Consider the following 15,045-nt stretch of genomic DNA (forward strand, 5'->3'; position numbering starts at 1 on the left):
AATAGAAGGACAGAGTTTTGTGTTTGGTGTTTTATTTGCTGCGTCGCTGCATCATCTCGTCCACACTTTAGTTTTTACAACAAATAACCTTGTTTGTGTTTCGGATGAAGCTCCTGAGGAAAGCACAACGAACACAGACACACAAAACAACACAAACACATTTTTTTAACTGTGATCGAAATTGTAAATTACCATCTTTTATTATTTCACATATTTTCACATTATTTTCAATGACAAGCGTTTTGTTCGTTCATTTATTCTTCTTTTTCCACGAAGCTAATTCTAGGGACATTCAGGAGGAACCGAAGAAACAAGGAGGTTCAGATCTTTTTTCTTCAGACACAGATTCAAGCATGAAGGACAAATAATCAAAATCACATCAGGAGGAAAAACAGAATCTGACTCGACGAGAAGAAAAGAAGACGGAGAGCGAGGAGGAGAGACGGGGAGGAGTGCAGGTGTCTCAGTGTCCAGGAGACAGCGGGACACAGAGGACACACGTGTTCGGGTGTTTGTGTAGTTGTCACTCAGTCGGAAACGGCCGAGTTGTGTTTCTGCATCGTACATGAATGTTGGATTCTCTTTCAGTCACGATTCTACGATTTCTCTACTTATTCATCTCTGCTCTTACAACAATAATCTGGATTTTTGCAGCTCTGTCCTCTTTGAAACTACAGTAACAGTGCATGTCTGGCTTATAAATGTTATATGTTCATATTATTCCCCTGCATGTGCGTGAGTGTGTGTTGCATCTGCCGACTCTGTGCATGTGTGTGTGTGCAGCATCGTCTTCCTACACATTTAAAGTCCAGTGCATATTTTATCTTTGTCTTTTTTTTGCTTGGCTCTTTAGCTTGTGTGTTTTTGAATGAATCTTTCTTTGTACATGGCTCATTCCCTGTTTGTCGTGTCTTAGTGTGTGAGTGTGTGTGAGTGTGAGTGTGTGTGTGTGAGTGTGTGAGTCATTCTTCCGTCCATCTGTCGGTTTTCACAGTGCACTGGGGTTCCTGAAGTTATGACCTGCGAAGCGAGCCTGGTCGCCCAACTCCTCCTCAATCCTGCAGAGAAGAGAGGAGACGAAGAGAAGGGACGATGTGTGAGAGGAGGAAGACAAGATGAAGACAAGATGAAGAGGAAGAGGAGACGAAGAGAAGGGACGATGTGTGAGAGGAGGAAGACAAGATGAAGACAAGATGAAGAGGAAGAGGAGACGAAGAGAAGGGACGATGTGTGAGAGGAGGAAGACAAGATGAAGAGAAGATGAAGAGAAGATGAAGAGGAAGAGGAAGAGGAAGAGGAGACGAAGAGAAGACAAAGAGAAGATGAAGAGGAAGAGGAAGAGGAAGAGAAGATGAAGAGGAAGACAAAGAGAAGATGTAGAGGAAGAGGAAGACAAAGAGAATATGAAGAGGAAGAGGAAGACAAAGAGAAGGAGAAGCAGGGAGGATGATGGAGAGAAGAGAAGAGTAAAGTGAGATTATTCAAAGTGGGTTGAGAGAGTTCTTCATTTTAAGTTCATCACATATTTTATCAGCTTTGGAATCGACTGCGATGAAAAACACTGAAAGCTCCTGATTGATGGACGAGCTACGTCCTGACACCAAGCTCCCATCAGCCCCTCTGACTCAAGTCAAGAGGACATTTGACTCCAGATGCACCGGATGGCAGCGTTCGATTCCCGGATCTTTCAGCTCATTCTTAGACGGAGGAGGTGGAGGAGCGTCGTCCATCTTGTTTTCAGTTGATTCTATTTGGCTCCACATCTTTCCAATGATTTCATGGGGATTTGATGACAACTTCCTGGTGTAGACTATTAATAACTTACTGTGTGTGTGTGTGTGTGTGTGTGTGTCTGTTTGCACTTGACTGCAGTGATTAGCGTTTATCACTAGTTAAAGCTCCTGTAAGTCTCTCCAGCCTCCACCTCTCTGCGTCTCCTCAGCAGTCCGATGGGATTACACCGCTGAGCTGATCCTCCTCCTCCTCCTCCTCCTCCTCCTCCTCCTCCTCCTCCTCCTCCTGCCTCTGACTGGCTCGGACACATCGGATGACGTCAGCGCTGTCATGTCAATTAACTCTCGATGCTAAACACTTAGACCCGAGGAGCCGGGTTTTGGCTAAGCTGCTTCCAGATTCCAAACAAAGGAAAATTGATTTCTAGATTTCAGACCCAGTTCCTTTGAGACTGAAAAATAAATCTTACTCCCGGACTTTCTGATTTCAGAGCAGGTCACTGACCTCATCAGCTGGTTGTACTTGGCCAGTCTCTCAGATCTGCAGGGGGCGCCGGTCTTGATCTGCAACAGAGAGAGAGAGAGGGAGAGAGAGAGAGAGAGAGAGAGAGAGAGAGAGAGAGAGAGAGAATCATCAGCGACGTGGTTAAGCAGAGAAGGAGATTTTGTTTTCTGATAATTTGAAGCTTTTGTCTGATACGTGAATCGTGTGGTGGAGACAGTTGTGGTTTAAGTCCAGAAAAGGAAAGTGGGTCAACATGACGGGTGGAGTGTGTGTCTGTGTGTTTTCTATGGTTGTGAGGACACTGTGGTTCAAATCAGTAAAGATATCACCGACTCTCTTCACCCGTCATTCAGGTCTGGGGTCAAATCACTGACCTTTATCTTCTATACAGACGATGGCAGAAAGAGTTTGAGAGCCACTGTATAAAAGCTAAAGTAAGACAATGTGTGTTTGTGTGTGTGTTTGTGTGTGTGTGTGTGTGTTTGTGTGTGTGTGTGTGTGTACCTGTCCGGTGCACAGTCCCACCACCAGGTCAGCGATGAAGGTGTCCTCCGTCTCTCCCGAGCGATGACTGACCATCACCCCCCACCCGTTGGCCTGAGCCAGTTTGCACCTGAGAGACAAAGAGCAGGGACGAGAGGGAACCGTTACCGACAGGAAGTGTTAATGTTTCTCCACAGAATATTTATAATAAAGGACGTTGACTCCAAGTCGGTAAAGCAAAGGTCCCTGAATCCTGTATTCTCTTCAATGACCAGCAGAGGGCGACTCCAGTGGTTGTAAAAAAATAAGTCATCCTATAGTTTATTATAGATATAGATTAAATCTTAAAATACAATCTGAAGCTCACATAGTTTCTTCTGTTCGGCCCTAGTTATATTCGGGAGCTGTTAGTTAGCTGCGTGTGTGAATCAGATTGTGGTTTATTCATAACTCATGTGACACGTTGACATGCTAAGCACATGATAATAAATGATGCTGAGCCGTCGCACACCAGCCGGAGGAACCAGGAATCACTTCATCTGCCTCAGCCCCTCCTTCATCCTCCTCTTCATCATCTTCATGACTGATGGCTTCACAACAGCCAGAGGGACGTCTGGTTTACCCTGGTTTACCCCCCCCCCCGCAAAGACCTACACAGCTGTGAGATACATGTACACAACCGTGCTGGTTGGCTGTTTTTGATTGACACCTAATCTTCATACTAAAAACCTGCTGCTGCTTCCTGTTCTTAATTCATCGTCTCCACGGTTGTTTGACGCAGCTCATCTGTGGCCCGAGGTCAACATGGCTGACAGGGACCGACTGTTGTGTGTGTCTGTGTGTGTGTGTGTCTCCAGAGCAGCTGTGTCTCTGTCATCTCAGCCAAGATGGACGACCTCCCTCGGCCAGTCGAAGGTCCCTGACCCCTCCCACACGACCTGTGTTCATGTTAAAGATCGATTTCTTGGTGTAGATGAGGTTTAGAGAAGCACCGTACGCTTGGATGGCCTCGGTCACCGAGCCGATCTGGTTGACTTTGAGCAGCAGGCAGTTGCAGGCTCGCTCCTCGGCTGCTCTCTCTATCCTCTTGGGGTTGGTCACCGTCAGGTCGTCGCCCACCACCTGGATCCCCGCTCGAGCGGTGAGACGGGACCAGGCCTCCCAGTCGTCCTGGTCGAACGGATCCTCGATGGACACCACTGGGAGGAGGACAGGAGACGGACAGAGTTAAAATGAGCAAACAGCAGAACGTCCACGTGGAGAGGAGGTGATGGAGCTCCTCCACCTGGGTAGTTGTTGACGAAGCCCTGGTAGATGTCGGCCAGCTCCTCCGCGCTGATGTGTCTCTCGGGGTCCGGTGGGGATTTGAAGTCCAGGTCGTATTTGCCGTCGCGGTAGAACTCCGAGGCGGCGACGTCCATCCCGACCACCACCTTGTCCGTGAAGCCCGCCTTCTCGATGGCGGTCTGCAGCAGGTCCAGAGCTGGAGGACGAGGACACATCAGGAAACACAGGATGTAGGCGGTGACAGAGGTGAACATGTAACGTCCTTGGTGAAGGTCACCGAGGCTCCTCACCCTCGCTGTTCTCCAGGATGTTGGGAGCGAAGCCGCCCTCGTCTCCCACGTTGGTGGCGTCCTGACCATACTTCTCCTGGATCACTCCCTTCAGCGTGTGGTACAGCTCGGATCCTATCCTCAACGCCTCCCTGGCAGACAGCGCAACCGTGAGAAACACAACTCTACAAGATTGTGAGAGGGTTTGAAAGAAGAATTCTTACTTGAAAGATTCGGCTCCGACTGGAAGAACCATGAACTCCTGCATGGCCAGTTTGTTCCCAGCATGAGATCCTCCATTTATAACGTTAAAGGCCTGAAGAGGACACAGAGGAGAGGAGTTAACTACCAGACCTCAAATAATATGAACAATTACATTTTACAGTCTAATCAAATATTTGGCGTTGTTTCGCTCAAATAAGTTGATTGATTAATTGTGTATCATGTGTGTAGATGTTGTGAGTTTGTGTCTTACAGGAACCGGCAGCACCAGCTCTGTGTTTCCAGCCAGGTCGGCTATGTGGCGGTACAGGGGGACGTCCTTCTCCGCTGCACCGGCCTTACAGATCGCCAGAGACACTCCCAGGATGGCGTTGGCCCCGAACTGAGCTGTTTGACACAAGAAGGGACAGGAAGTGATGTAACACCCTCTGCATTTATTTTTGCTCTTTATTTTTGATTCGTTTTGATTCAACTTTCTGTAGAACTCAGGTTTGGTTTCTTTTTACTTGAGCTTCAAATTCAAACATTTCTTGCAGCAGTGTCACACATTTAAAACAAATATACAACACGAGGTAAAAAACAATCTTTTGAAAGAATAATTATATCGTTTTTAACGTAGTTGTATGAAAACCTGCTCTTTTCCTTTTTTCTTACTTCACTTTATAAACTGAGATCAAATTTGTTGGATTGATTGTAGAGTAATAAAAATAAGAAGAGTGAATAATGTTTAATTTGTGTCGCTGCGTTCTCTCAGCTCGTGTAAATCAGTGAAAGTGAATTAAACTCGGCTGCAGTTTATTCTGACAGGCTTCGTGTTCTGGATCAAATTCATTTCTTCTAACACCATTAGTGTCTGAGCTGTTTGCTCTGCTGCCTGAAACGATCAGTGAGCAGCTGAATGTGGAGGAAACTAAATGACGCAGCCGTTATGTTCTGAGGACGTGAGTTTGTTAAAACGAGTCTGGAGCAGGAATCTGAGTTTTCATGTCGATGTTTGTTTTCTGACTCACATTTGTTTTCTGTGCCGTCCATCTCGATCATCATGTTGTCCAGCTGCTCCTGCTCCGCAACGCTGATGCCCTGCAGACACACAAACACACAAACACACACACCCATCAGGTGACCCACGTCAGGCTGTCGAGTCAACACAACATGCGTGGAGTGGTTACGTGTCATCACTGACGTACACACGTGTGTCTCTGTGAATATACAGGTTGAATTATATTAATTGTTATTTGATGATGCAACAACAGGCTGAGATGTCATGATTGACAGCTGAGACTGACTCCTGATTGGTTAAGCAGGTGTTTGGACTGGACTCACGTCGTCCATCATACACACACACTCACACACAGACACACACACACACACACACACACGTCTCATTCAATTATCTTTCCTCACGCTCACACTTTCTTTTATCTCACAGACACATTATCATCATTATCCACAGGCTCTACACACACACACACACACACACACACACACACACACACACACACACACACACACACAGACTTGTCTCCAGCATCTCTGACAGTGGAGCCGTTATCTGGTGGTGGCAGCTTCCTGTTTATCCAGATGTGATTGTCATCTGCTCATTGATCGACTGATGTCTCCCGTTGTCTTTGTCTCACTCACAGATACAAACTGATTTAAACTGACTGTGGACAAGTAAAGAAACATGAACACAATGTCCCAGGTGTTTCTGAAATGACGTTGGAGTTTGGTTTGGTCCTTGAGTTTGAAATCTGATTAAAGATTCACACACAGGCTGTTGACCTGCAAACCATCTCAGCCCAGAAGCTTCCGGATCCTGAACCTGATCTACACGTTCACACGAGGAAACAGTTTCTAGAGACTGAACTTACTGAGGCGATGAGAGCTGGAGCCAGACTATCGTTGATGTGGCCGACGGCCTTCAAGACACCTGCGGGGGGGGGGACAGAAACAGAGAGAGATTAAACTCCTGCAGCAGCTAGAAGAGGAGAACCTGCAGTGAGAGGGAAGTGGACATTAGTTCATCTTCTTTTCTTTGTCTCAAACCAATAACCTCGAGATCTGCTGCTCAACACACGTTCATGTGTTTCATCTTCCTTCCATCTCTGAAAGTCCCAAATTTAAATCCACAAACAGCAACTTCCAGTAACTTCCACAAAAGTTATCGTCCAGCTCAGGAGGCAACGATGCAGCTGAAGCTACAGATGCAGATGTTTCTGAAGAATCTAAATGTCCGTTGTCCACGTTGGGGACTTGTCTCCGTACCTTTGCCCTTGTAGCGACTCTTGTCTCCATCTCGGAGCTCCAGAGCCTCGTAGATTCCTGTGGACGCTCCGCTGGGCACGGCCGCCCTGAACAGACCTGCAACACAAGGACCAGGGGAAAAGGTTTAAAGGGACACGATGTAGCTGTTAGTGATCAACAGCGCCCCCTGCGGCCACATGGGGGATTCAACCTGTTGGGCTCCAATATTCACTCAACTATCAAGCTCACTTTAGTCAAGAGGAAAAGATTAAAGAAGGATCAGAGTCGATTTTTTAAATCATTTATATTAAATCTTTAAATTTCCCTCAACTGAGAATTGATTGAGTTGGTCAAATGAAAGTTATTATATCTCAACATTCGACCTTTACAGCCGACAAACGTTTTAATAACAACAATAATAAAAACATGTGTGCTGAGCAGACGTCCTCGTGAAGAACAGTTTGTGTTGTGTTTCTCCGTCTGACGTGAAGCTCATGGACGTTCTCACCTTTCTCTGTGTGAAGATCCACCTCCACTGTGGGGTTTCCCCGGGAGTCCAAGATCTCCCTGGCAACGATGCTGACGATCGACATCCTGAGGGGGGGGAGAGAGAGAGAGAGAGAGAGAGAGAGAGAGAGAGAGGCTGTAATGAACTACACCAGCTTCTCACACATGGAACATGAACTCTGCTTGAACACAGAGACGTGACAATAACAAGACGTCACAGATGAGAAGATCTTTCATCTGTTCATCTTCAGGTCAATTATTTAAATAATGAAATTTGTTCGTGCTCCGATGCTCACAAAGAAAACACCGGAGGTTTCCTTTAACACCGAACAACATGTCAGAGCCGACGAGGAAATCAAAGCTCACCACAGAGGACACACACGCACACACACACACACACACACACACACACACACACACACACACACACACACACAGACACTGCAGTCACTCTAAGGTTTCTGGAAGCAGGCTGCAGTAAAACTCAGTAAATTATGCATCTTTCTTCTCGAACACTCAGATCTGCAGAAGAAGCTCTGTTGGTTCCGCCCGAACACACACACACACACACACACACACATACACACACACACACACACACACACACACACACACATACACACACACACACACACACACACACACACAGTCTTTAACCTCTTCTAATTATCTTCTTGAAATCTCCCGTCCTTGTTTCCTTCTGCACGGTAAATAAGGTTAATCGTCTCTGTTATGATATTATAATTACAGATTTCTTCCTGTCTCTCTCCTGTTCACTGCTGCTGCCTCCTCCTCCTCTCTCCCAGGAGACGCCGGTTGGAAAATCCTGCAGCTCTGCAGCAGGAGCCGTGAATCTCTGGGAGTCTGTGGACGCCTCCTTTAAAGAGCAGCTGGAGCACGAGGGTCTAAGTAGGGCAGAGCAGGACAGAGAGAACCAGAAGCAACGAGCAACAGAACCTTCACACAACACGTGAGCTGCAAAGCCCTGTTCCTGTTTTCATTCACTCCAGTTTGATTAAATAAAAAACATCATTAGTTCTCAAATGACTATGAATGCTACAAACATCTAAATGTTAAATACGCAATTATGAAGAAGGATGAAGGCTCCCAGAAGTGAAGACAAAGCATCTTGATCGCCCCCTAGTGTCTGAATGCAGTTTAGGTCTTAAACCCTGCGTCCTCCATGTTAGCAGACGGGACATGCACCAGACTACACATCCAGCAGATGTTTGTTGAAGATGGTTTCTGATCAGTTTGGATCTATTCAGTTATTTGATGATATAAAAACAATCTGAGAAATAATGATTGACACCTGAGTCTGACTGGTGATTGGTCGAGTGTGTGCACTGCTCCACCCCTCGAACACCACAGTAAGATGGCGGCGCTCTGTATTTTAGCTTCAGGATAACGACGTGTCCTCCATCTTTACTCTGTTCTGATCCTATTCACTCATTTCTACTGGACAACTCGAAATGAGTCGTTTCTATTTCTGAAAACCTGAACAGCTTCACATCACATGAACCTATGATTCTGTTTTTACAGATTCATTTTAGGTTTCTGGGTCACCATCATGAACCCTCCAGAACAATGTCCTCCTCGTCATTTCACTACCAATGTTTTCCCTCCTCATTCATATTCAGATCACAACACTCTGCAACGATATGTCCAAAGAGAAGAAGGCTTCCCATGTGGTGCTCTGTATGAATCCTTGAGCCTGTTCCTCATCACAGAGTCTGAGCGATGGAGCTTCAGAGCTGAAGCTGAGTCGACAGTTTCAGACGCTTCTTCTCTCATTGAACCTCTTTGTTCATCAGCACAGAAGGAGGCCGATGATCCGTGGAACAGAGAGGAGCATGGTCTGAGTTTTACCTGCTGATAAGTTATCAGCTCTCACTAGCAACTTGCAAAACTCGCAAGGATCAATCTGACGTGAGTTGAGAAACTGTGAAAGCTAACCTCTCCTCCTCCGCTGAAGAGACAGTTTCTGTTTGGTTCTTCACAACAGACTCAGGTTCTCACCGTTCCTGAGTCCTGATCCTGAAGATCCTAAACATCTTCCTCATTTTAACACAAGAGACAGATCCTCTGATATCCATCATCCATCGTGCACCAACATACAAGACATAATATCCCTGGCCCCCTCTTTTAAAAACTGATTCTAAATAGTTAATACTTTGTTTATTTTTGATTTGATCTCTTTCTCTATTTGCATATTTAAGGATGTTTAAACAGTGTCTGATCTGAAACTAATGATATTCTCGTCGCAGCTTTTTAAAACTCTCTTCAAAATGTTTATTGTTTTCCTTGTTTTATTTCCTCTGACTCTCAAACACAATCTGTTTCTGTCGAGCTGAAGTGGTGAAACACATTTCTTCTCGTCCACTGGGACACAAACATCCCTCCTCCTCTTTCTCACAGGAGGTGATCAGTTCATCACAGGAGCCTCTTTCCCCCGGTTTGCTGATGCTTCATTACGACACCTGAGAGTTTTCTGCTGACACAGTTTGAATCACAGAAAGACGGAGTCAGCAGGAAGCGAGGAAACGCTGCTCAGGACAAGAAACAGCAGAATGTGAAGAAACATCCACACACTCAGGAGTCAGGGGGACTGGAGCGTGGGTGATCTCCTCCTGGACCCTCTCTCTCTCTCTCTCTCTCTCTCTCTCTCTCTCTCTCTCTCTCTCTCTCTCTCTCTCTCTCAGCTGTGTTTTGAAGCCCCACCCTGTTCTGCTGCAGTTTTCCAAACACCATCTCCTGAGGGCGGAGCAGCAGTGAAGCTGTAGCATCACAAATCCTCTTACTTCAACTCTTTTTCGTGTTTCTGATCAAATCCTGAAAGCATTGATATGAAGTCATGAATGTTTCTGCCCCAGAAAAACTCATCATGCATCATCTCTCTGAAACCAACCGAGTTCACGGCCCTGAGGCCTCGACCTGAAAGATGCCTAACCCTAACCCTAACCCTAAACAATAATATTAAGCATTGGCACCATGTTAGCGTCGTGGGTTAGCATGCTAACGAGTCCTAGAGTTGCAACGAGTAAATATCAGTCCCCTAAATATGATTATTTTATATTTAGCTTCATGAGAAAATCTTTCTCACAATGAGTTTCTCCCTGATGCATACATTTTAAATTTAATCTAAAATATGTAATTTTTTTATAATTTTCAAGATTTTCTCCTGAATTCATGCAAGATTATTGTGGCTTCTGGTTCTGACTTTGTTTACTTTGAATATAATAAAACATGAAAAAGTTAATTTGATGAATATAGAAATACAACAAGCTGGTGATTTATATTTGAAAGCTTCAACATCATTTAAAGGAGTAAAACAATCATCATTTATTTCCCTTTAATATTAAAATACTTCTTCTGAGAATTCGCTCCACACACTCGTCTCATTTCCATAAACACATGTTCTTCCTTCCCAATCTGTCACCGCCCTCAACAAATTCATCTCGTCTCCGTCTCTCGCTCTCCCTCTCTTCCTGTCTCCCAGTGTCTCTCACCCTCTCTCACTGTTTGGGCACGTTCCTGTGAGTGTTACGTAAGCTCTACAGCAGCAGAGAGAGAGAGAGAGAGAGAGAGAGAGAGAGAGAGAGGGAGGACACCCACGAACGCACCACGCCACACCACACCTACCAGAGACTGCAGTGCTCAGCACAAAATACAGCAGCACTGGAGAGGGAACACGTGAGAGGGCGAGCCAGGCAGAGAGTGAATGAAGGGAGAGGGAGAGAGAGAGAGAACAGAGAAGACAACATGTACGTCATGGAGCATAAGGGATATAAGGTCAGGAGGATGCAGGGAAGGAAACATATGACAGAGAGAGAGAGAGAGAGAGAGAGAGAGAGAGAGAGAATGGAGGGATGTAGGAAATTCAATCAGATTCATCTATAGGCTTCAATATGATCTCCCTCCTCCCCTGATCGGTCCTGAAGGTTAAAGATCGAATGATGTTGAATGGAGTTTATGAAAGAGGAATGACTTGTCTTTGGAGCAGAGATCTTTACAGAGCAGAGGTTTACCGCAGTTCATTAGGGCAGGAGAGTGTCTCTGAGGGGCGAGCAGGAGCCTCCGTGTGGTGGAGCCTCACCGACACCTCCACCTCTTCTTCTGCATATCATAAGAGAAAGACTGTGTAATGTGATCTGTGTATTAAACAGCTCCTCACCAGTAGAGAGCGCTGCAGCCCCCTCGGCACCTTCAATTATCCTTCAATTATTATAAACTTATTTTCATCCAAGATTGACGAGATTAGACTGATTATAATATGTGTGATGTAATAACTTTTTGAAATAGAGAAATATATAATTACTTATTCATTCATTATAGATAATCAGAATAGGTTAAGGTGACAAATATTGTGCAGAAGCAGCAGAAAATGGAAACTACAAGAATCTTTCTTCCAGTACTTGAATAAATGTACTCAGTTACTTTCCACCCTAGAGGTCACATCAGGTAGTTTTTATTTGGGGATATTTACGGATATGAACTGCATTGTAATTAAAGATGGACGACACGTCTCCACTTCCTCCTGAAGCAGCTAAAATATCCTGGCTACAGTCGTCATCATTTTTGCACTTTCGACATCAGATCGACACGCAACCAATCAGGAGTCAGCCTCAGCTGTCAATCATGAAGTGTCACCGCCTGTTGTCATCAAATCAATAATTAACTTGAACAAACATCAGAGTGATGAGAACGACCTGAAATCACAGAAACGTTTATTTAACGTCTGCTTTGATTCTCCCGTCCCGGCTGCTAACCTGGAGGAGGGTTATAAAAATCTGATTTGATTTCTTCTGTCACACGATCTCTTCACAACTTGAACATCAGAAATGAAAACTGCTCTGTTTATAGAAACTAACACAATCAAAGTTTTAAAGATTAATGTTGAGATTTGAAGAGATAGACTTTGATCTTTAGACTGAAAAATATGATCAAGATCAAATCCTGATCAATAGAGAGAAACAGACGGAAGGAACGAGTGATGAAATATCAAATATGTGTAGAGAAAGACCTGAAGGAAAGAGAGAGGGGGGGGGGGGTTTGGGGTGGAAGGGGGGGGGGTGGAATTGCAGAGTGGAAAAGAGCCACTGCGAGAAAGATAGAGAGATAAATAATTAAATGACTGTGTTTGGCCTGAGAAGCGACGGATGAAGGGAGGGAGGAGGAAGAGGAAGAAGAAGAGGAAGAGGAGGAAGAAGAGGAAGAGGAGGAACAGAAGGCTGATCATCGCACAGAGAGAGAGAGAGAGAGAGAGGAAGTGGAGCAGTCTAACATACGTGATGCTAATAATGTGGCCACATTAACACACACAAACGCACGCACGCACACACACACACACACACACACACACACAGACACACACACAGGCTATATATCCCCCTGTAGCCATATACACACACATTTCTGTCTCAATCACATTAAAACATATCCGTCATCTATAACACACACACACACATGCACACACACTTGATATTCCCAGAACTGGACAACAATTGAAACACACTCATATGTGTTATTCCTGAAACCAACACACACCTGACAGCCATTCTACAAGAAAACACAGACCTAACAACAGAGGTCTAACACACACACACACACACTCAATCAGACACACATCCAATATTTTTTGCAACCAAAACACACACAACCGTCCCCTGAGAGAAAACACACACACACATATTCTTGAACCTGCCATATCAAAATACACAACCTTGTAATTCCCAAATACACACATATAAACACATATACACACATTTTACACACACATTTCTGCAGCCAGAACACACCTGATCGTTCACACTTACCAGCAGCACTGAACCAGAGAAAATGCATGAAACTAAATCACACACGCCACACACACACACACACACACACACACACACACACACACTTCATAGCCATTTTTAAAGGGATCAGAGACACAGCGTGCAGCAAAATGACACACAAATATGAACAGTAAGCATATAAATCACACACACAAACACACACAAGCAGCTTTCTCTCAACAACCACTACGAGATCACAGAAAAACAATGGATGCAGACGACAGATGAAAAGAGGAGGAGAGGGTTTCCTGTCTTTACCTGCCGCCTGCCTCTGTGTGTGTGTGTGAGTGAGTGTGTGTGTGTGTGAGCTCTGCCTTTCACGTCGACCGAGAAAATACTGGAGAGCCAGAGAGAGAGAGAGAGGGAGAGAGAGGGAGAGGGAGAGAGGGAGAGAGGGAGGGAGAGAGAGAGAGAGAGAGAGAGAGAGAGAGAGAGAGAGAGAGAGAGAGAAGAGAGAGAGAGAGAGGGAGCGAGAGAGGGAGAGAGGGAGAGGGATAGTGAGAGAGGGAGAGAGAGAGAGAGAGGGAGAGGAACACAGAGGAGGAGGGGGTGAGATGTGTGACAGAGGGGGAGGGGAGATGACTCAGAGATGAAGGGAGGAAGAGGAGGAGAAGAGGAGGGTTAATTAAAAAGGAGGAGATGGACGGAGGGTGGGATGAAGGGATAAGGATGGGGTGCAGAGGCTCGTCACCCGACAGGGGAGGTAAAAATAGATGAAGGGAGGACTGGTCCTCTCTCTCTCTCTCTCTCTCTCTCTCTCTGTCTGTGTCTCTCTCTCTTTCGCTGCAGTGGGGTTCAGTTGATGTATATACAGTTACATAATGCATCCAGACATTTCCTCTGTGTGTGTGTGTGTGTGTGTGTGTGTGTGTCTGACAACAATGCAGGAGCAGCAGGAAACTCTCTTAAAGCAGAAATTGCTGTGCATCAATAAATAATTCATTTTTTCTTGATTATTCTACTTCCAGGTGAGTTACTTCCATTCAAGCTACTTAAAGGTGAGCTACTTCCAGGTGAGCTACTTCAAGGTCAGTTACTTCCATTCACGCTACTTCAAAGTGAGTTACTTCCAGATGAGCTACTTCCAGGTGAGTTACTTCCAGGTGAGTTACTTCCAGGTGAGCTACTTCCAGGTGAGTTACTTCCAGGTGAGCTACTTCCAGGTGAGCTACTTCAGGTTAGTTACTTCCAGGTGAGCTACTTCAGGTTAGTTACTTCCAGATGAGCTACTTCCAGGTGAGTTACTTCCGGGTGAGTTACTTCCAGGTGAGCTACTTCCAGGTGAGTTACTTCCAGGTGAGCTACTTCCAGGTGAGCTACTTCAGGTTAGTTACTTCCAGGTGAGCTACTTCAGGTTAGTTACTTCCAGGTGAGTAACTTCCATTCAAGCTACTTCAGGTTAGTTACTTCAGGTGAGTTACTTCCAGGTGAGTTACTTCCAGGTGAGCTACTTCCAGGTGAGCTACTTCAGGGTAGTTACTTCCAGGTGAGTAACTTCCATTCAAGCTACTTCAGGTGAGTTACTTCCAGGTGAGCTACTTCCAGAACCATGAAAAACATTTTTCTGGACAGTTTTGATTTTGGAACAATCACAGGAAATAGAAACAAATGAAACAACCTCCCGTCTCCATGAAGCACTTGAATGCAGCATAATTACAAAGTCTTAATATTATAATAGAGCTAATTTATTATTGATGTCAATTAGGCCTAAAGCATCAGTAAAAATAGATAATTGATAGATGTTAAACGTTCAAACTCCTCGGCTCATTTGAGCTGTAATCAAACTGATCAGTGAACGTTGGTGCTGCAGTGACAGTGACTCAGGGACTTTACTGTAAATGAGCCCTGACCTCTTTTCTTCTACTTCCTCTGTTCACAGGAAATCGTGCTGCGTCCTCGCTGCTCTAAAAGCAGGTCGTTAATACCGACTGGAGGCTGACATTGATACACACTGACAG

The 15,045-nt window shown here is 45.2% G+C and overlaps 1 protein-coding gene across 2 annotated transcripts; it reads right to left on the bottom strand.

Moving 5' to 3' along the window:
• Window positions 1-12: 12 nt before the first annotated feature.
• On the bottom strand, window positions 13-13,475 carry LOC133972290 (gamma-enolase). Of its 2 annotated transcripts, none has more exons than XM_062409654.1 (13): window positions 13,346-13,475; window positions 7,252-7,337; window positions 6,765-6,860; window positions 6,371-6,429; window positions 5,510-5,579; window positions 4,753-4,886; window positions 4,502-4,593; window positions 4,299-4,429; window positions 4,007-4,204; window positions 3,719-3,920; window positions 2,743-2,851; window positions 2,239-2,297; window positions 13-1,058 (listed from the first exon to the last, which is right to left on the bottom strand). In XM_062409654.1, exons 2-13 carry the CDS (start codon window positions 7,334-7,336, stop codon window positions 989-991), a joined length of 1,305 nt encoding a protein of 434 aa, XP_062265638.1. In that variant the 5' UTR covers window position 7,337; window positions 13,346-13,475; the 3' UTR covers window positions 13-988. The 2 variants fall into 2 exon arrangements, with proteins under 2 accessions (XP_062265638.1, XP_062265639.1); XM_062409655.1 differs by lacking the exon at window positions 13,346-13,475 and adding an exon at window positions 7,999-8,182.
• Window positions 13,476-15,045: the final 1,570 nt, after the last annotated feature.

This window comes from Platichthys flesus, chromosome 17, assembly GCF_949316205.1.
Source record: "Platichthys flesus chromosome 17, fPlaFle2.1, whole genome shotgun sequence".
Taxonomy (NCBI): Eukaryota; Metazoa; Chordata; class Actinopteri; order Pleuronectiformes; family Pleuronectidae; genus Platichthys; species Platichthys flesus.

What these genes read in the sequence shown, in the direction of transcription:
- LOC133972290 (XM_062409654.1), bottom strand. Translation starts at nt 7,336, where the DNA reads ATGTCGATCGTCAGCATCGTTGCCAGGGAGATCTTGGACTCCCGGGGA. An exon ending in GTCGGAGCCGAATCTTTCAA is followed by an intron (nt 4,430 to 4,501) that starts GTAAGAATTCTT and finishes GCTGTCTGCCAG; the next exon opens with GGAGGCGTTGAGGATAGGAT. An exon ending in CATCCTGGAGAACAGCGAGG is followed by an intron (nt 4,205 to 4,298) that starts GTGAGGAGCCTC and finishes CTCGTCCTCCAG; the next exon opens with CTCTGGACCTGCTGCAGACC.